The sequence below is a fragment of the Rhea pennata genome, chromosome 7 (genome assembly GCF_028389875.1).
Source record: "Rhea pennata isolate bPtePen1 chromosome 7, bPtePen1.pri, whole genome shotgun sequence".
In the NCBI taxonomy this organism is placed as follows: Eukaryota; Metazoa; Chordata; class Aves; order Rheiformes; family Rheidae; genus Rhea; species Rhea pennata.
The window spans coordinates 9,119,644-9,140,905 of NC_084669.1; the positions used below are offsets into that span (position 1 = coordinate 9,119,644).

The following is a 21,262-nucleotide window of genomic DNA, read 5'->3' on the forward strand; positions in this document are numbered from 1 at the left end:
CTGTCTAAAATGCATTTCCATGTAGTTTTCAAAAACATGTAACATGTAGTTTCCAAAGGCATATATAGTATTTCTATTTACTTAGAAAAAATCAAGATCAAAGAAACTTACAAACATTCAGTATTTTAACAAAAGCTTCTTTATGCTTTTAAAAAACTATCACATTTTTCATATATGCTTTTCAGAAGTGCAACTCATAGTTAACAAGAATGGAGACAACAATTTAAGTTGGTGATATCTCTCAGTATCATTTGGACAAGTTCACAAAGTAAAGAAAACAGCATATGAAAGAATAATATGGGTTGGTCAGATGCCAGAGTAAAAAGAAAGAGGAAGCTGAATCGAAGAGGAAGTAAATGGAAGTGCATGCTCACTTCCCCTTACTGCTAATTGAAGCGAGGAAAATCTACAACAGTCACACAGTATTTTACTGCTTTCCTTGTGTGAACACTTGCCCCAGGAGAAGGTCTGAAAAAGGACTAATGCTTGATGGTTTATTTCTTCAGTTGATGAATGCACAGTTTATAACAGCCATTGATTTCGAGTGTAAAATTAAGACTGCATGTGTTTGCAAGCCATACATTACATTTTATCCTTATAATTTTTAATAATAACACAATGGTAAAACAATCAGTCCTGTGAGGTGATTGCATCAACTGAAGTGGGTTCAAGAAGAATAAATCTTGTTCTGAGTAGTTACTCAATTCAGGATTTTGGAGCAATAATCTGTAACAATTGACTTGGTTTCTTTCAAAGTCCAGTTTTGCCTCAAAAACACAAACAGAAGAGAAGCTAGTTCAAAACAAGTAAGATACCAGCATATGTCTTACTAGTGGAATGACAGGCTTGTAAAGAGAGGTCCCACAAATGTAAACTCCTACATCTAACGCCACTCCCAGTTATCACTAGATGGATGCAAATATTCCTGTTTGACATCAAAATTCAAAGTGATCCAAATCACAATTTTCATGCTCAAGGTACACAGCTCAAAAAGTCTTTTTGAATTCACTGTGGAAAAGAAACAGTCCTATGGAAGCTCAAATCACACACAAACAAAAGTCTTTTAAACACCAAATGACCATTTCAGAAATGAGCGATTTACTCTAGGGAAACATGAGTGAAGAAGACAAAATAGAAAAAGTAAGTCTACTTTATTGATTTGTTATTGCACACTACAGTTTTTATCTTCCGGAGACTGCAGCACCCCTGTGATACTTTGGGGGTAAAAGTATATGAGAAATACATACCTAAGCAAAACATCTCAGGGATAAGCCAAACGGAAACTGTTGCAGATTCATTAATATTAACTCCATAAAGTAACATTTTTATTTTGTCCTAAAGTAACATAAAAGAACAAAGACTGCAGTCCCGATCCACTCAATACAACCGAAGGACACATTTGTCCTTAGCTAGTTCTACTGTAATTCCATACTATGCTACAGATGATCACTCTGTCAGACCAATATATCCCACAATGGTGCTTACTCATCCAGAGGCTACACTTTTCTGTACAGAGATCTGGAAAAAATAAAAATACCTGAGATACTGGCAGGATTCACACACGATAAGCAGTTATAAAAATTAGGGATCAGTTATAATAAAAAACAAGAAATACAGAGATATCCCTCACTTGGATAATGGAGGCAGAAAAGACTAAATTATTCATATTAAGGAAAAAGTCTTAAAGGAAAGCAACTGGCCCCTCATCACAGTCCTCTGATGGAGGTAGTTAAAGAGTAGTACCTTCAAAACAAAAGAAGGGCAAGTATTCCAACATGTATTACACTGCCAACCTTTGGAACTCCTTGCCACAATTTGGAGAGCTGGAGGTAAGACAACAAAGGCGAACAAATATTATCCAATAACATATAAATTCTTATTTTTTAAATACATGTCTCTGAAGTCCTTTGCCTGTAGGCCCTGAGGCAGGGCAGGAGCATTAGATAAGTGATGCACAGGGGAAATGACGGGGCAGAAGGGCTATCTGAACAATTCTAATTTAAAGTAGTCCTATCAAGGGAAGTTAAGCCTAGACATGTCTCCAAGTATACTTAAGCACCCAACTCTGCTGAAAACTGTTCAGCTGCAACTGAATTCCTGTGGGAGTTTGGCACTCAAAACCTTTGAGAATTTAGATCTTAGTTACCTGTTTCGTTGAAGATACTGAGAGCTGAAACAAAGCCCATCTGAGGCTGCCAGAGCTATACTTGCTCTGCAACAATAACAGCAATTTAAAATGATACTCTGAATTCTCTAGGTTCTAAAAGCAGTATTGAGATGAACTTAAGAAATATTAAGGATTTATACCAGTTTTCATTTTGTAGCTAGGCTACGTATCCCACATATTATATTTAAACAGAGAATGAAGCAATAATCAAAAGTCACGATCAGCCACAGAATTGGTTAAAAGTTTCTACTTCTCAGTCCTATGTTTGAATTACTAGGTTATAAGCTTCCTGTAGATAAAGCAAAACTCATTCTTAATATCCTACTGCTTTTCTGATTCCTTGTTCCATTCTTCATGTGTGCTGCTCAATATTTCCCTCAAACCCGTAAATACCATTTAGCATAGCATTTATTACCAGGAAGTCCACCGTGGTGGTTATTAGCAGGGTGAGGCAATTCTAAAAGGGACACCAAAATTGAGCAAGAACATGTAGAATGCTGGCCCACAGCAGTCACTTGCAAAATGTTTATCTTTTCCTTTAAATTAAAAAAGATTGCCTAGTCCTTATTAGTTATTTTTACTTATTTTCTTGTCCATCCAACTGATTGATTTTCCTAGTTCTTTTTACAGGTCTGAAATAAATGCATTTCCTTTTGTTTAGTTTTGGTGTACCACCAGTGACGTGAGCATATTCTACAAATAACTTCAGATATCCTGAATTGGTAGCCCTGGAAGAACTTTCCTTCAATACCTTCTATGTTCATTTCCAACATAATTTCATTGCCAGCTTTTAACACCTAACCAAAGTTGTACCTCTTCAAACTTGTAGATGTCTTGGTTCACTGCAAACGCTGATACCGAAAGCTAGATACATTTCTATCAGGCCCCCATCTCATTGAAAAACAAACAACCATAAATCACGTAGACAGCAAATGAGTCCTGATAAGCAGGCAGCTAAATGTGGCCTACAGAAATCATAGCTTCAGAAACAGGCCCTACTGCTTTCTTCCCCCCAGAGCAGCAATGGGTGCAGATGTTTCACACACCCCCCCATGACACCTAATTAAACATATACAGCTTCAAACCTCCTCAGCGCTTCTTCACATTACCCAGAGGTAATGCCCAATTAAGGCAGAAACCTCTGTGATGAAAAGCATCACTTCGGAAATTCGTGCCTCACGCACAAACACCGCAGGCGGCCGCGGCCGGGCCCCAGGACCCGAGTGACGGCCTCAGGCGCCCCACCCGCCCGCGGCGAGACCAGCGCCCGCGGCCGCCCCCGTTTCCCCCGCGTTTCCCCCCTCCCGCCTCCTCTCCCCCGGCGCCTTTTCGCGGGGGCGGCAGGGGGCCCCGCCGGGGCCCGGCCCGGCCCGGGGGGAGGCGGCTCGGCCCGGCCCGGCCCGGCCCGGCCCGCGGCGCCCCTCGGCGCTAATCGCTGCCTCGCTCGGGCGGAGAGTGCGGCGGCCGCCGGCCAGGCCGGGGCCCCTGCGGGCTCGGCCCCGGCCCCGGCCCCGCTGCCCACGGCGGAGGCGAGCCGGGCCCGGCGGCGCCGGCGGGCGGGTATCGCGGCCCGGCGGCGGCGGGGCCCTCGCTGCCGCGGCAGCAGGCCCGGGCGGCGGCGGCGGCGGGGAAGGGGCGCTGGGAGCGAGCCGAGCACCCGGGAAGGGGCGCTGGGAGCGAGCCGAGCACCCGCCGCCGCGGGCCCGGCGCGGCGCCCGGGCCCGGCGCGGATCCCCGGCGCGGCGGGGCCTTACCGCCTCCACGGCGTGCTGCAGGATGGAGGTGAACTTGGAGAACATCCTGTCCCGCGACTGCAGCAGCCGCTGCCGGGAGCACCGCGAGAGCGCCTCGATCCGCCGCCGCCGCTCCAGGGTGAGGCTGCATGCGGGCCTGGCCGCGGGCGATGGGGCGGGCAGGCGCCGGCGCTGCCTGCTGCTCGGCCGCGGACACCGTGGCACTGACACCGCCGGCTGCCGCGGCGCCGGGTGCCCGCCCCGGCGCGGCCTGCGGGGGCGCCAGCCGCGCACGCAGCGAGGCGCGCCGCGGCCCGCGCCGCGCAAGCGGCGGAGCGAGCGGCCTCGGGGCCGGCGCTGGGGCCGCGGCGGGGGCGCCCGGCTGCCGCGGCGGGGGGCTGCGGCGCGGCCCTCGGGCCCGGCCGCTCCAGGCCGTCCCGCTGCGGCAGCCTGCTGCCGGGGCCGCGGGCATGGTCGCGGCTGCGCGCAGCCCCTCGGCGGCTCGCCGCCGGCCGAGGGCGGGCAGGGCTCGTAGCTGCGTGCGGCTGTCCGCTGCCGCGTTGCAGGGAGCTGATGGCAGGGGTCTGTCACTCCTCTCTGCCAGGAGACCGAGGGAGTCTCCTTGGGTTATCTCCAAGCCGGACGCCTCAGAGAAAATGATCGTTCTTGCCAATCTCCCATGACACAGAAAAATCAGGGGTAGGGTATGGTGGGCAGCCTTTACAGGAGGGGCCCGTGGGCATGATGGTGCTTGGGGAAGAGCCGCCACTGACAGGACAGCGGTTGGGCACGGGGCACTTCGGGGCGGGGGGCAGGATCCGTCTCTGCGCTGGGGAAGCCAAATGAAATGTTGGGAAGGTGACAAGCAGGTACGGGAAGAGCAACCTGAGGTAGGGCAAAGTTTTCTCTGATGAACTCCGACTTTCTCATGTGCTAGGAGTGGGCAGAGGGAGACAAATCAAAAGACAGGACAAACTACTATTTAATTGCTGTATTTTAAACGGTGTTTTGGGGGAAGTTTGACAAGGACTGTTGATCTTGTGATAGAGTCTTACTCATGATTCTGGTATACTGACTGTTGCTACTGCCTTCATGCTTTGCAGGCACAGAGACCTACAATCAGAGCACTGTATGGAAGTAAGTACTAGCTCTGTATGGACACCTTTGCCAAAGTGGTTGAGAAGCAGAGCTAGCTACTTCCTTTTCAGCAGCCAGATATATCAAATAACATAGATTTAGAAGGTTAGATATATATATATATATTTAATACTGCTTATTTTCAGTTCATCATTATATTCTGTAGCTATTCTTAGGGTATGTGAATTCTCTATGTTGGTAACAATATGATGAAAAGTTTGTCCCAACCCCTGCATTTAGGCAATAAATTCATTGGATGGATGCTCCATTTGGAAGGGGTCTATATTCAATAGTTTAAGATAAAAAGTTCTCTTGGGTTTTGTCAGTGTGCTCTAGGAGACAAAACTTTCAGATGCTTTTAAGGGGTATTCACAATGATTTTGCCATGCACCCAAAAGTATTACTAGTAATTAAATATATTTTAATATAGAAAGTACGATTTGAGAGCTAGATCCAGGCTGCTTATATCATTTGTATTGCAGGTATAAGCTCTGCTTTCATTAAAAGAAGAAGAAGAAATGACTAGAGTTTGAATGCAACATGTTGCCAACAGGTGGGCTAAGTAATGGTATAGTTCTTCTCCCATCCATGGTAGGATGCATACTGTATTAATGGGGACCTCCCCATTCTCTCCCCATAGCTTTCCTATTTTGGAGTCTGCATCATTTCTGAAGAAAATGTGGATCTAACGCACATGTACTTGACTAAGGTGTGTAGGAGAATATGGTAAGTTCAAATGCTCTTTGCAATCCATTTGCTCTTGCAGAAATGTGGTTTTGGGTATGTCTTGACCTTCCCATCTCTGAGCAACACAATGAATAAAGAAACAGTTGATCAGCTAGGTATCATGAAGATATAAAAGGATACTGTTCTGTAACAGTCTATAACAGAGTATTTCTAAGTGTACCTCACAGTTCATGAAATCACAATTCGCATCTACACAGATGGTAAAGCAAAGCTTTTCTAATGTAAGAGTGCCTCTTAGTATTCTATGAGTGCCTGATGTACATGAAAAGAGTTTTTAAAACAGAACATTTCAGTGTGCAGAATTCAGTTTCTGGCCATGAAGGTGACTTCTTATTAGCATGCCTCAATTTTAAATGCCTTGCAGTAAAGAAAACAATAAAGTATAGCAGTTACATGATTATTGTAACCCACATAAAAAAAAACTGACTTAGTGTGAATAACTGCATTTAATTACCAATATATTGAGCGTGAATTTGTAGCCATACTGCAGAATCCAGTCTATAGTGCCTATATGTATTGTCTATTGTAGGTATGTGTGGGTTTTTTTGTATACTCTCCTAAAATACCAGGTATCTGGAGGTATTTCCCAATGCTGGCAATACTGGACAATTACTAGTAGACCAGTATTTCTGTAGTAATATTTCTTTGAATAGTGGGGAGGAGGGAAATGATTTCATGGATGCCAGGGAAAAAAAAGCTCAACTGAAATTACATTCAGTTTGGATACTTGATGTTCTCATTGGGGATAATTCAATTATGGACAGAGTACCAATGCTGTATTATGCAGCAATATGTTTTTGCCCACTCATGCTTGATATTGAAATGAACATAGGTATTACTGCCTATCTTAATGCTATTAAGAATGTAACCCTGTTGTGTTATGTTTGTAGGCAAGGTAGTTGTTGTTTTGTGGGGTTTGGGGGTTTTGTTTTTTTTTGGTGACACATGCAGTACTTTCATATTTTGCTTGAATGTGAATTAAGACACAGCTTGAAAGTCAGGGTATTTAAATTGATAGAGAGTGCTTTGGGGAGCTAACTTTTCTCTGCAAATTAATGAAATTGGCTAGATTAAATCCATTTAAATGGAGTGAGACAGTAAAATGATATGCTAATCTTTCTATCTGAAAATCTCTATGCTATAGATTGCTGCCTGGTGGCACCAGGCCAGTCTTTAATGGATATTATTTGTGTGCATTACTGAAGAACTTCCTGCAGTCTGGACTTCAGGGAGATTCAGGATTTGGAAGGTACATTGCTGTACCCTAGATGAAAACATGCCAGTAGAGATATGCATAATATATATAGTCTGCATAGGAATGTATTGTGTCTCATAATAATCAAATTGACATCTATGTTTGCAGTGACTACTTGGATAAAATAAAGAATGAAACATTAGAGGCTCATCATGATCTCTGTTTTGGGGGAGGGCTAAAGAAACTTTAAATAACAGTCTTCCTACCCTTTTGATTCTGAGCTTTATGGTAGAAAACAAGTATCCGTTACCAAACAGCATGTGCTGGGATTGAAGTCCTATCTTTGCTATTAGCACCAGGTAGGCAGCTCATGCTGTATTTTTTTAAGTCACATTTTTCAGACATTTCCTGGTCTTAACAATCTTTTCCACATTTGCACATATACTCTTTGTGTAGAAATACTCATTTGTTTTCTGATGGGTTACACATATCCTAGTTATTAGTCTATTGTCTAATTGCTTACCAGTCATACCCACAGGTTCCTCTTTACTTCATCATTCATTACTACTGTTGAAGACAGAACACTGGACTAGATATTCTTGCCAACAGGGTATTTCTTATGTTTATACTTCAGTTATGCTGTCTTTACAGCATTGTTTTAGCTTACATAATGGGTCCTAAAGGATACCGCAGGGAGGTCAGAAGTGCATATTGTCAGTGAAATGTGACATTTATTTTTCAAGTATGTCATGTCTTCTTCAAATTTCTGTTCTACTGGAGGTCTTCTGATCCAAGCTTTCCTCTATAAATGAATATGTTATATGCTGCCTGCAAATGTTAATATATCATAAATTACTAAAACTAGATAAAATATTCTCAAATATGATCCATTGTCACTTAGCCATTTTCAGTGAAGTATGCAGGTTAACATGACCACAGTTTTACTTGTTCTTATGGTACTGGAAGCTGAAGCAAAGTGATTAAGGGTAAACTTCTGTGTTTATGCTATATTGCAACTGGAATCACTGAAAGAGCCTTAATGTAGTGTAAGTGTAAATAAAAATGGAATTTGCCCCAAAATAATGGGGGGAAAATTGAGCACTCCAGCTGCCATAGGTTGGCTCCCTCAATCATTTGCCCCTGCATCTGCAGAAATGGAAGTCTAGCAGCTAGAATCCCATCCTGTTCAACTTTTTCATCAATGACCTGGATGAGGGGACAGAGTGCCTCTTCAGCAAGTTTGCCGATGATACCAAGCTGGGAGGAGTGGCTGACACACCTGAGGGCTGTGCTGTCATTCAGAGAGACCTGAACAGGCTGGAGAGCTGGGTGGAGAGGAACCTCATGAGGTTCAACAAGTGCAGAGTCCTGCACCTAGGGAGAAATAACCCTAGGCACCAGTACAAGCTGGGGGCTGACCTTCTGGAGAGCAGCTCTGCAGAGAAGGACCTGGGAGTGCTGGTGGACAACAAGTTGACCATGAGCCAGCAATGTGCCCTTGTGGCCAAGAGGCTAATGGTATCCTGGGGTGAATTATGAAGACTGTTGCCAGCAGACCAAGGGAGGTGATCTTCCCGCTCTGCTCAGCCCTGGGGAGGCCTCATCTGGAGTAGTGTGTCCAGTTCTGGGTTCTCGAGTACAAGAGAGACATGGAGCTACTGGAGAGAGTCCAGCATCGGGCTACAAAGATGATCAGAGGGCTGGAGCATCTGCCCTGTGAGGAACGGCTGTGAGAGCTGGGCCTCTTCAGCCTGGGGAAGAGAAGACTGAGGGGGGATCTTATCAATGTGTACAAGTACCTGAAGGGAGGATGTCAAGGGATCAAACTCTTTTCAGTTGTCCCAGGCAACAGGACAAGAGGCAACGGGCAGAAATGGAACTACAGGAAGTTCCGCCTGAACGTGAGGGGGAATTTCTTCCCTGTGAGAGTGACGGAGCACTGGCACAGGTTGCCCAGAGAGGTTGTGGAGTCTCCTTCTCTGGAGATATTCAAGGCCTGCCTGGATGCAACCCTGTGTGACATGCTCTAGGTGACCCTGTTGAGCAGGGAGGTTGGACTAGATGATCTCCAGAGGTCCCTTCTAACCTTACTGATTCTATGATTTTATGGATCTGCATGCATTTCAGGGGAGAATATATATGCATAGTCTTGACCCTGTTAAGAGATTCCTAAGTAATTTTTAAGTTCAGCTCCAACTCTATGTATTTGCTTTCTAATGCATAATAAGATTTCTATGTAAGTTGTATCTTTGGATTTAAGGCTGTAATCTGTTAATCCCCAAAATATCATCAGATAATCTGTTTAATCATAAGCATATGTTGATCTGGATAGGTAATGGAATATAAATCACACAAAATAATTCAGGATGGTTTACTGCTTTGCAAGTTCAGAAACTATCAACATATCTCTTTTACTCTCAGTCCACAATTAAGAGTAAGTTTTTATCTGATTTTCATTTCAGATATCTTTGTTCTGAGGCATAACTCAATTCTTCACAGTATTTGATATGGAATTTTGGCATTGCAAACAATCTTAATTCTGATGCAACTGTCAGGAATGTTTATGAAGTAAAGTATTTGGTAGTGGCTTCATAATTAATATTAAATTATTAATGATAGCACAGTTATCTAGAAAGACCCAAATCTTAGTGTCATAAAACTCTCTAATGTTCACTATCCATAGAGTTACGTTACAAAAGTCCAGGGATGTTCTTTAATAGTTAATATGTAGTAGTTAATATGATGTAGTTCCTGTGGCCAGGAAAATGGCCAGCATCTCCTGTGAGTTTATTTCATGGCTTGTTAATAGAAACTCTTCTCAGCAGCATAGGGCATCAGTGACCTGATTTTATCGATATTGCATACTTCTGCCTGACATTAAGCAACGAGGTTCAAAAAAAATCTCGTATCTCTCTCTAAGGAACGAATAACCCTGTGAATCCTGTGTAAATGAACTAGTATACCAAATAGCAATGTTACTACTGGGCTAAACTCTTGCATGTTAGCTTGTAAATGCTTTGGATACTACACATGACAGTCCCATCATCTTAACACTTCACTGTCTGTTGGTTCTTAAAGTATATTTTCAGGCCATAGGACTGGTTTGAGTTTACTAAGACATGGACTGATCCCTGAAGCCATCACACATAATATTTACGTCTTTGGGACAATTAAACCCCCAAATATTTAGTGAGAGGCTTGGGTTCAAAGACAGACCCTTCTTGGGAGCTCTAACCAAATTCTTGTATACTTCTTGAAGAGATACTGTTACTACATACATCACTATTTTACCTATAAGTGAGGATAGAGGGAGTCATCTTACTAATTCTAGTTAGAATTTCATGCTCAGAACTGTACTCTGAGCCAAACTGCTTTTTTTAGCACAAGTGTGGACAACTGTACTTCTTTGCTCTGTGCTTCTGAGTCATTAGTCCTGTAGGAAAGAGCATCTGCAGTTGGATGAGACTTTTAATGAACTGAACTATAGCCCCCACCTTCAACTAGCAAAGAAAATGAAATCTGATGTAGACCCAGGATCATTCAGAAATGTTTCTGTTGATCATCTCTGTTTTGCCTTAGGCGGCTTTGGACTAGTTTGGCATTCAGTCTGCATGCTGGGAAATGCTGAAGTAAGCAGATCTGTGTTTGCAATATGCCTAATATAATGGAGCCTGCCCCTGATTAGATCTTTGAGTGGTGCTGTAATACACTCTCTTTGATTCCTGTCTGGCAGCTCATGTGTCCAAATTAAGTACTTCCGTATATTTAGTTTTTTGGTTTTATGTTCAGAAGCTTTTACCCCCAATCTCTAAGTATCTTGGGAATTCTCCGGTGGTGTCATATCAAGCTCTTACTCACAATTGGTGTGCTTGTCTGCGGAAATCAGAAATGTGCAGTCCAGCTAGGTTCTGTGCTTAGTTAACACATATTTTATGTTTCTAGTCTTTACACCTGAAATATTTAAGGACTATATTTTCTTATCATTGTAAAGGTGTTTTCTTTTATCTTTTTTAATGGGCATTTCTTAATCATATCTGAATAACTAAAACATATGAAGGACAGCTATTGTCAACCATTGTTATGGCTTAATAGTGGAAAAACAATGAGTAGCAATATATTTAAGTTTACTTGGGTTTCTACACAGCTGGTGTGTGTCCCAATTTCTGACCTGCTTCTTTTGGTATTTATTATAGAACCTTTTTTCTGAATTTCCTCCAAGCTCTCCAGCAGCAATAACCGGGGAACAGGAAACCACTTGTTACGTTCAGCCTTACATGTACACTGTACATAGAAATTCTGTGTTCAGAAATAAAAGTCTCATAATAGCAGTGATCAGCTTCCATGAGCTGTTGAACATGTGCTATCTGTTGTAGTGCTAGATCTTAGCCTGCAGAGGGCAGGCTGACCTAGCGTTTTACTTCAGCAACCTGCTGAGCAGGAAACTTCAATAATATCCTGGCATCTCTAGCTATTACTGTGGCTTTATAGAGAATGAACAACAGAATATTGGGGGGAATTAGGATCAATCCTAAACTGAAATGGATTCAAAAGCGGGTAATCCCTCCCTGAAAACTCTTGACTAAACTTTTCTTTAAAAGTATATTGAAAGAATAAAATTACATAAGAAAACTCAGCTGAGCCTGAGCTTTAAGTACTTCATATAAACAACATGTAGGGTTCTTGGTAGATATCAGTAAGTTAGAGAAAGGCAGATATCTACAGACTACAGGTACCTCCATGTTCTCTTACTCCAAATCTCTTCAGGATTCTTGTAAAATCCATTTAAGCTACTGTTAACAGGACTGTAACAGCTTTGGTTGAGTGGTGTGTGTCCTTTTTTTCTCTGGTCTGTCTGGAGCGCTTGTGAAACAAACATCACAAATTCAAGGGGATTTTGTTGGACAGTGTGTATATATGCATAGATGCGTGCCTTATTTTTAAAACTGATCAGTGCAGGTGGGGTACTAGGGGATGCTATCTTGACATAGTATGACAAGGAACATGGCATTCAGTTCCTGAAAAAGAGCCAGTACTTTGTGTGGCTCAAATCAAATTGCATCTAGAAGCCGATTAAGGAATAATCTTGTGCTCTCAAGGAGGTTCTATTGACTTCTGTATTTTTTAGCCAGAGGGCCCTGCAATGTAGTCTTCAGCATAGAAAGTAACTATAAAGAAAAAGAGCATCTGAGGAATTAAGACAGCACTGGTAAGGTCTGAATTCTAAGAGTACAGGAAAAAATCTAAGTATCTGTTATGATCAGATACTAAATTACTTACTGATGCACTTTTACGTTCATTTATATAATTAATTTCTTTGAGTCTGAACTCTCCTACATATGCATGGCTGTTCATAGGCAGAGTTTGGTTTGGTTCACTTACACTGTGGGTGAATTTTTGCCTCTGATTCCTAAAACTTTCTCCAAGTATAGGAGTCCTGAGAGATTTTGATTCTAGTTTATTCATAATATTCTTTGCTATTCTTGCTATGTTTTCATAAACATCTTTTGTAATGTGAACTTTGACCAAGGAAATAGCTGGTGCAGTTTACACTGATAGTATGATGTAAAAGATACATTATGTTAAAATGCTAGCACATGTCACAGAGAACGATTTGTTGTGCACTTACTAAAATCCTGTCTTGTTTCAGATGTGCGGCAGAAGAGAGAAATAATTACTTGGACTTGTATCCTTTTTGCTTTATGATCTTTAGAGAATATTATTTAGAATAATGCTCTTTGTTTCTAAAAACCAACCGAAAACAGAATGAATAGACACACGTGCACGCATCCTTTCTTGGTTGTGTTGGGTTTCGTTTAGCTTTGGAGACTCTGAAGAACACTTACTTCCTGATTGCTGTATCTGTCCTGAAACAATGATGCCTAGAAACAGATTTAGAAGTGAAGCCAAAATTCTCCCGTGGTCTTTTGATTTCAACAGTTGCAACTTTTAGAGAAGTATGTTCTATTGCAAAACACCTGATTAAATCATAAGATGTAGCAATACTGTAGGTTTTGTTCCTTTTTCAGTACGACTGCTATAGATCTGCTTTTCTGAAGAAATGAGTTAGAGGAATTATGGTGGAATGCATGATTAAAAGCTTTTAGAAGAACCCTGTAGTTTCTAATATTATTGAGCATTCCAGTATTAGTTCAGTGAAATACAGTTAGGTATCTTATTCAGGCCATCCTTGCAGTTTTCTTTGCTCACAAAAAAATTTATATTTTTTTATTTTTTAAGGATATTTCCTTTGTTCTAAAAAAAAAAAAAAAAAAAACCTCTCTAATTTCTGTCATGATGATCTGATTTCCAAGAGGGACTACATGTTGTGCAAAAACAGATATGTGCTAACTGACCAATTATCTGCACCAAACAAAGGTGTAATGTTGATTTCTACCTGCCTTTTCCTCCGCAGCTGCACTAAGTCATTCTCTCCCAGTTTTAATGAAAAACTAATTTGCATGCAACTGATGCGATCTTAATTATGTTTAAAATTATCATCCTACTCTGATATTTGACAAACTGGTTCAAAAGACATGAGGGACAGACAGTGAAATTTAAACTTAATTCTCCTAGGAATCCACGCTAAAAGGTCTTTTCTTTTTTGAAGAGGTGGGGTGAGGGTGGGCAGAAGGGCAAGGACTGCAGGGACTGATATCAGCAGACCGTTGGAAAGCCAATGGTACAAAACTTGAGATGATGTATTTATACATATATGGCATATGACAAAGGTGGTACACTGTCTGGCGTTAGGTATATGGGTCTTGGTTCAAAACTTACTGGAAAAACAAAAGGAGAGGATCTTACCTGTGTTACTAGGCAGATCATGAATGGCAGAATGTATTGCCTGTAAGAGTTCTAGTACAAATGATTAATATTTTCACATTTCAAACCTACCTAGTCCAGCCATCATTGGATTAACTGGACTTCATCGTTCTTCTACGAATTTTCCCTTTTTCTAAACAAAATTTAGAAAATGAACGGAGAAGTAAAAATGAGAGGAAAAGGGAGTACGTAGGAGAGCACGTGACCAACCCTTTCAGGAGCAGCAGCAAACTGTTGGATTTGTCTTGTAACATTTCATATTTAAGTGTCTGACTTCTTCATCTCTGAAACAGGGGTAATGGTATTTATGTTTCTCTCAGTACCTGCCTTTTCCACCTTCTGCTTTCTCTTCAGTTCCCTTTCACATTCTCTAAGTATTTGCAGGATATGAGACAGCAAGTGCTGAAGCTAATTCAGCTACACACATGCTGATTGCCTGACTGGTGTTCGGTGCTAACGAAGACATGGCCTCCAGAATTGATAACTGTTGAGCACACACTGCAGCTTTTCTCCTTAGTTTTAATTTCTCTTCTTAAGTACTAATTTATACAAAACTTGTAAGGATGTAATGTTTCTGAGATTTTTTAGTCAAATTTGATTGAAATTCTCCAGCTGCAAATCCTAAAATGGCTGGAGGGGATGTGGTGGACAGAAAAAAATATAACTATCAGCCTAAATTATTTAGGAAAGCAGGCAAAAAGCTCCTTTTAATAAACGGGTATTGTATCTGGTCCATTTTAGTGTTTCCTGATCAACATATCTGTTGAACTTCTCTGCCTTAGAGACTTGACACAGTGAATGGAAAAATTCTTTGTTGTACTATACAAAACCAAGTTACAATTGCTTTTTCCCTTCGTACTTCCTAGCATTATAAAGAAAGGAAATTCTTAATTAAAAGGCTAACTTTTGCTTGTTCCTGAACTTTCTTTTTAATGCCATCTATTAAATATCACACAGGAGAACCCCTGATAATGTTAGTCAGGAACTCACTGAAGGAATTGCACAGGAAATGACTCAATTAAAAATACAAGATGCCATCACTACATTGACTGAGGAAAACTTAGTTTCTCTTGGTACAAGAAGGAAACTTGAGTTGTTTGCAAGTGGAAAAGTTTACTCATTTCATAAAACAAGACAGGGAAAGGAAATGTTTTTTCTAATGGATGTCAGATCAGTAACTAGGGATAGTGCCCACAGGACTTGGGAGAGAAAAGAAGAATTTGCTATTTTTTTCATTCCTGCTGCAGGATTCGGAAACATTTGCCATAGACAAGAAAACAGAATGACATCAATGAGTGTGACTGAAGTGTGGACAACAGTGAGGGAATGCATGCGCAACAGAGCTGGATATGACTAAAAGTCATTGCTGCATGTGAGCATGAACAAAGTATCATAGGCTCAGAGATGCTAATTCATTTTATGTACATACGCCGTTGTTGAGAGTGGGTGTGTGTTACCCGTTGTTCCGCTGTTCCCGTGCCTTCTTACACACATGCTCTCCCTATTCAGTTAACGTGATGTGATAGGTGACCAGCATAAAAGCAGTGCCAGAGAGTTAGTCTCAGATAAAGCACACATATTAGCTGGGCCGTACTTCCAGACTGCTTTGGGAACATGTTTGATATTTACACCTGTTACTAGAACCCATGTCTACTCTGTGAACTTAGTGTGGTGCAATCTGTATTACATCCCTCAGATATCAAAATTTTGTAACTGTTTTGTTGATAAAAAAGTCCTGTAGGCTTCCTGATAGTAAGATGCACTGTATATGGTATAGCAGAGTGGAGGAAGGTGATTCAGTCTCTCCTGTCATTTAGTTGTCTAATGGCTCCTCAGTGACCATAGATTGTGCTTTCTAGCTCTTAGTTCATAGTTGACCATTCTGAAATTGATAAATCTGCTTTAAGATTTTAATTTCACTATACTGATGTGATCTTCTAACCTGTAATTCTTGATAAACTGGATTGTTGTTTTGCTTAACCCTTGTCAGCATCTAATAAGCTGGCCCGAGCAGCAGCATAGGGTTTCTTTTCTGTGGTTGGGAGCTGTTTGGCCCCATTAAATTGGGGGCTGGAGCTACAGGGGAGAAGGGGTGCCCATTGGATACTAACCTGGTTCTTCTGTGCTTTGCAGCTGGTTGCTTGCTGCTCTTATTAAGGTGCCAGGAGGAAGCAGAGTCCTCTTCCATGTTAATTATTAGATTGTTTTGCAGCCAAAATTGCTATCATTTCTGTGTTTATATACTATTTACGTACAGCTATACAGATGTCTAGTTACTATGCACTATTATTGTTCAGTGGGTGGATTTCAAACTGAGCCACAGGCTTTGCTGTCAGGTAATAAACTAGGTTAGTTGAATTACTATCAAATAGTACTGTCAGTGCCTTTAGAAGAAAATTAACCGTCTATCCAGCAGTTTAAGGAGCAGAAGCTCTGACACAGCTTTCTCTAGCAGCGTAAGGTCTGACAGTGCTTTCTCCTCCATTGCTTTTACTGCTCATGTGGATCTTCCCAAGAGCATCGCCATGGGATGAAGCACGCACTGCACAACGCATGTGGAATTTCCCTGTATGAGACGGGAACATCGCCGTATTTATCTCCTCCCCGAAGAAAGCAGAGGACGAGCGCCGCGTCTGCGGCACAGGCTCGCCGCGCCGCGCCTCAGCCCTCGCCGGGGCGCCCGCTCGGCAGCGCTGCGGCCGCGGCGCCCCCTGCCCTGCGGCGGCCCCGGCAGCTCGGCATCGCCGCGCGGCCCCGCAGCCGCGGCGGGCGGGGAGGGAGCGCGGGGGGCGGCGCGGCGCGGCCCCGCCCGCGCCCGCATTGGCCGCGGCGGCGGCGCGGGCGCGGGGCGGTGCGGAGCGGAGCGGTGCGGAGCGGGCCGTGCGCTGCCGCCGCTGCGCGCCCGGCGCCGCCGCTCCGGCTCGCCGCCGCCTGAGCCATGTCTGCCAGAGGTGGGTCCGCGCCGGGGCCGCCGCCGCCGCCGCCGCCGCCGCGGGAGGGCGCGGAGCGGGCGGGAGGGCCGCGCCTGACCTTGGTGCGCGCTGCGGGGCCGCTGCTCGGGCCAGCGCGCTGCGGCGGGCGGAGGTTGCGCGGGCGCGGCGGGAGGCGAGGCGGTTTGTAGTGCCCCCTCCCCGCCGTCTCCCGCCCGGTGCCGTCTGCAGCTCGGCTGCGGGGGTGCTCCAGGGCGGGCTGCAGCAGCGTTTAGCGCCGCAGAGCAGCCCTCGGAGAGAGGCAGCGAGCCGCACCCGGCGGGCGAGGCTGCGTGAGCCCGCCTCGCCCTTTGGGGAGCCCCCAAAGCGGGAGGCTCGGCCTCGGGGGCAGAGGAGCAGGTATGAGGCGTGGCAGCCCGATGGGTTTTTAAAAAATTATGGTGGGAATACATGTATATGGAGAAGGGAATACAGCAGTGAGGATGGTTTTAGGGTCAGAACTCAACGTTTGTTATTATTTGGGAAATGTTAACTGATTGGTACTTTGCTGAACGCTAGTAAGGAGTCTAGCGTGTTCTCTTGCTCTAGAGCAAGCGCTCCTGCTAGGGCGTGGTGTCCAGTCAGCAGGCTGTACCTTTTGTGCACTTCTGCAGCTAGCTTGAAATGAACGTTTTGTTCCAAATGTGCATTTGTTTTAATAATGGCCTAAACTTAAATAGCCTTTCTCCTTTGCATTCATTTGTGTGTAGGCTCTGATTCTTATGTTTGGTAAATCTGGAGCACAGGTGAACAAATAAGCGTCATTAAATGCAGAGCGTACCTTGTCCCTAACTTCTGCTTGCAATTTGATAAACCGATGCAGGCATGGCCCAGAGACTGATGTTTTCTGTTTGTATGGTCACAGTTACTGCCAATTAAAAAACTGGAGAAATGAAGTTAAACGTATCCTTAACATTGTCATAACAAAGCAAAAATATTAATAACCTTTTTTAAAATTTTCTGAAAGGAGAAAATTATCTGTGCAATAATGGCAAGTCAAACACTCCCTGGTTATCTCGGAATTGAAGAATACTTTGTCAAAAATACAAATTACAAATGAATGAACCTCTCAATGTAGGAATGTATCCTATTTGTTCATTCCCTTATTTCTCTGCTTCTTCAGGTATATTGCTAAGTATGGACCAGCTCTTTTATTTCGGTGGATTTCTGTTGATTTCTAAATGAGCTTCATGCACATTGAACACATTGTGCAACTATGCTGAAAGGTTGTCAGTACTTTGCGGTTATGGCCATATTCCTAAAGCATCACACACATTTTAGATATAAATAATAAATGGTGTTAGATAGCACAGTTCTTCGTAACACAGAAGAATTCTTGCTTTAGGAAGGCATGGGGTTCCAAAGAATCCATTTCTTAAAGAGCTTTAGTTATATTAGGATTCAGTGCTATTGTAAGGCTACATTAGTACCCATGGGGAAAATCCTGACCTCAGCAAACTTTTATAATATAGATTATTTTTGTTGCCTTCAAAGGGGCACCTGGATTGAGGAAGTGATGGAAAACCTTTGCAATTTCAGTTCTGCAGGTGACTCCCAAAACGGAAATGTAGAGGATGGGAGCCCAGGGAACATTTCCACTGGCCATACCGGTTCTCCTTCCCCCACTGTCCCTGTTTTGTATTTCATTTGCACAACATGTGTAATGTTTGATGCCTGCTTGATTCTGTTGGAGAGCTGCCTGGAGATGAAGGGTGAATTCTTTCTCAGCCTTTCCAGTGCCATCTAGTTTTTTTCAGAGTAATTAACTGCAGAGACAGAGAGAGAGAGTGTTCATAGATGGGTACTGAGTAAGATTCATAAGAGAGATTAAGATACTAATTTGTATCGATACAAATTAGTTTTAACGGATGGACTCGGTTGGAAAATCAGCATGTCTGTGCAAGTAAATTGTAGAGTTACTCAGTACTGATCAAAGGCCGGTTTTGTGTAAAGCAGCATAGAACACTTTTATTCATAACTATTTTAAACACTACTACTGTTAAAAACTTACATATGTATTTACCTTTACATACTTTGGTGGTATAATGAGTCTTAATGGGGTTACTCAAAAGGATGGAGCTCAGATAAGAAATATACCTTTATGGGATCAGGACTTTGTTTAAATGTCAGATATGGACCTTTTGCCTCATGAAGGTGGATTACCTCATGCGTATGGAGTCTCATTAAGATATTGTATCACTGGGGTCTGCATGTTCAGCTAATGTTTATTGTTAATATTTTATGTTGTGCTGGCTGTCCAAAAGATGACAGTTATTACTCTGAATGTGCCAGAGACATAGAGCCATCTGCCCACTGATTATATGTCAAACTTAACAAGTATAGCAAAAGAGCTAAGCATTTACCTGTGCCATTTTTATTACTAAACTGCTGAACATATTCAAAACATAGTAAAAACCATGACAATATCAACTGTGTTTTTATCTATGCAGAAATCTTTATTCATCGCTTTTGCTCCAGGAGGCAGCATGGTCTAGTGAACTGACTGCATCAGATGACAGAACTCCTGAAATGTAGCAGTAGCTCTGTAGTTTTGGGCAACTCCTTTTAACTCTTCTGTTTCAGTCCTCATTTGTTATTTGACCATAAATACCCATGTAGTCAATGATATTATGGTAAATTGCAAAAACAATATGTATAACTAATAATTTAAATTAATGTAACTTTGCCTTAAATAGAACTCTGGATGAAGATTTTTATATTTCCCTACTTCTACAATGGAAATAATGGTAGCTAACTTTTCAGAGGGATTGCTCTGAAGACTAATGAATACAACAGTATTTTATTTTCTGAAGTTTTCCTTTCTTTTCTACTACCCCTCACAGACTCAGTTGTTGCAGTCTGACACTCCTGTCCTACCCTTTTGCTGTTACGAAAATGTAAGGCCTTTGCTGCTTTCCTCATAATACGGCTCTAGCTGATGTTTTGACCAAATGTCAAATAAGTATCTGAGTATTTCCAGAAACTTGGATGAATCATCATTTTGGAAATGGGGTGATTTAACTAACTGAGAGCTGAAATGAACTTTGAAAATCACTTTTCGCTTTCCTGTCTACCTGGAGTCCTTCCTAGAACAGTCCCCTGAGCTCTTTGGAGTCCTGTTGGAGTCAGTGGAAGGTTGCCACTCACTTCAGTTGTTCTTTTTAGTTTTGTGGACTACAAAGGTCTTCATGTTCTGCTTTCAGCTGTCATAGTACTAAGAGTTGTTACGTAGTTCCTGTTAGGACTCATTTCTGACTGAATTTGGGTGTTGGAGTAGGCCTAATAGGTTGTTACTTACCTAAGGGCTTGTTTTAAAGAGCTGTAAGATCTCTGGATGAAAGACAGTTTTCTAAAGCCAAGTATTACTGTGACCTACTTGTGCATATTATCTCAAAGTGCTTGAAAACTGTCAAAACTACTTGTTTTCACAAAAGTCTAAGTTATGAGAAAATGGCTGTTTTTTAATTCTTATAATCTTTAGTTATGCTAGAGCAATCAGGCATGATTGGTGGTACTGTTTGGTGTGGTCAGGTAAGATCTTGGCTAATATGTTTTTTCTAAATACTGAAAAAATTAGCATCAGCTATTTTTAGTCCAGTGGGCAACTTTTTCAGGAAAACAAAGACACATGAAACAGGAGTTTTATCAATAGTGGTGGCTTTTCAGCCTTTTTTTGTGCCACAACAAAAATCACTAGATTTTGGCAGAAGTCAGTATTAAAAAAAATATTATTCTTGTCTAATAGGTTGTATTGTGTTACTTTGGTGCTGTGAGTATGGGTGTTGCACAGAAGATAACTGTATTTTTTAGCCTAGCCAGTGGTCAAAGTGGTAGGTTTAATTAGTTTAAGAGTGTATTTTACACAACAATCCGTGTCTTTACCTTTTTCATTTTCTCACAAATGTAAGTCAAACACTTCTCATGTCAGACAAATGAATCACCATAATACCAATGAGGTGGAAGTTTTGTGCTCATTCTGAGGACAAAGTGAGACAAGAATTAAAAATTCTTGTTTTCACTGAGTCTTAGAGGTAGGGTCAGAACATGGGAATTCCTGTCTTCTGGTTGTGTTCTCAGACTACTAGTTCGTACTTGTACAAGCTAGTAAGTGAATTCTAATAGAAAATTAAAAACTTACCCTGTTATGCTTTGCTCTGGTACTGGTTCTTTTTTCATAGACATTGCGCCCATCGCTTGATTGATCTGTCCCAGAGTTGTGAACTTTTGTGTGAGGAAATCACAGGTCCTTCAGTGAGAAATTAAATACTAAGGTTTACTTTTGTTTTTCAGATCTTCTAGTCTCCCTCTAATAGACACTGCTGTTGCTGGCAGTGATGGTTTTGCTAGGTGCTGAACTTGTAGTCAACGTTTTATTCTAGTCTGTGATTTCACAGTAACACTCCTCATATCTAAAGGAAATAGCCATTTAAGAGGTGACAATGTTATCTGCTGTATCCTTTCTGAAATCTGTTGTCGTGTTTTTCTACTTGTT

At 42.3% G+C, this 21,262-nt stretch overlaps 2 protein-coding genes and 1 long non-coding RNA gene across 6 annotated transcripts in view; 2 read left to right on the forward strand and 1 right to left on the reverse strand.

The window, feature by feature from the left end:
* FHIP2A (FHF complex subunit HOOK interacting protein 2A) overlaps positions 1-4,118 on the reverse strand; it is a 34,810-nt gene extending 30,692 nt beyond the window's left edge. Inside the window, exon 1 of the mRNA XM_062580660.1 lies at positions 3,922-4,118. Coding sequence (XP_062436644.1) covers positions 3,922-3,966 — 45 coding nt within the window. The 5' untranslated portion in view covers positions 3,967-4,118. The remainder of the gene's footprint in view (positions 1-3,921) is intronic.
* Positions 3,943-12,981, forward strand: LOC134143040 (uncharacterized). 3 transcript variants are annotated; one of them, XR_009959012.1, is made up of 6 exons: positions 3,943-4,039; positions 5,004-5,037; positions 5,520-5,590; positions 5,678-5,763; positions 12,627-12,662; positions 12,863-12,981. It is a non-coding gene; the product is annotated as an uncharacterized LOC134143040 (long non-coding RNA). The 3 variants fall into 3 exon arrangements; XR_009959011.1 differs by having other exon boundaries at positions 12,627-12,981; XR_009959013.1 differs by lacking the exon at positions 3,943-4,039 and adding an exon at positions 4,512-4,599 and having other exon boundaries at positions 12,627-12,981.
* Positions 12,982-16,661: 3,680 nt separating this feature from the next.
* Positions 16,662-21,262, forward strand: part of ABLIM1 (actin binding LIM protein 1) — a 216,306-nt gene continuing 211,705 nt past the window's right edge. The window contains exon 1 of one of the 2 annotated variants that reach the window (XM_062580665.1): positions 16,662-16,752. In XM_062580665.1, coding sequence (XP_062436649.1) covers positions 16,740-16,752 — 13 coding nt within the window. In that variant the 5' untranslated portion in view covers positions 16,662-16,739. Of the gene's footprint in view, positions 16,753-17,111; positions 17,131-21,262 lie in introns of those variants that run through there. The other variant, XM_062580670.1, reaches the window with a different exon arrangement.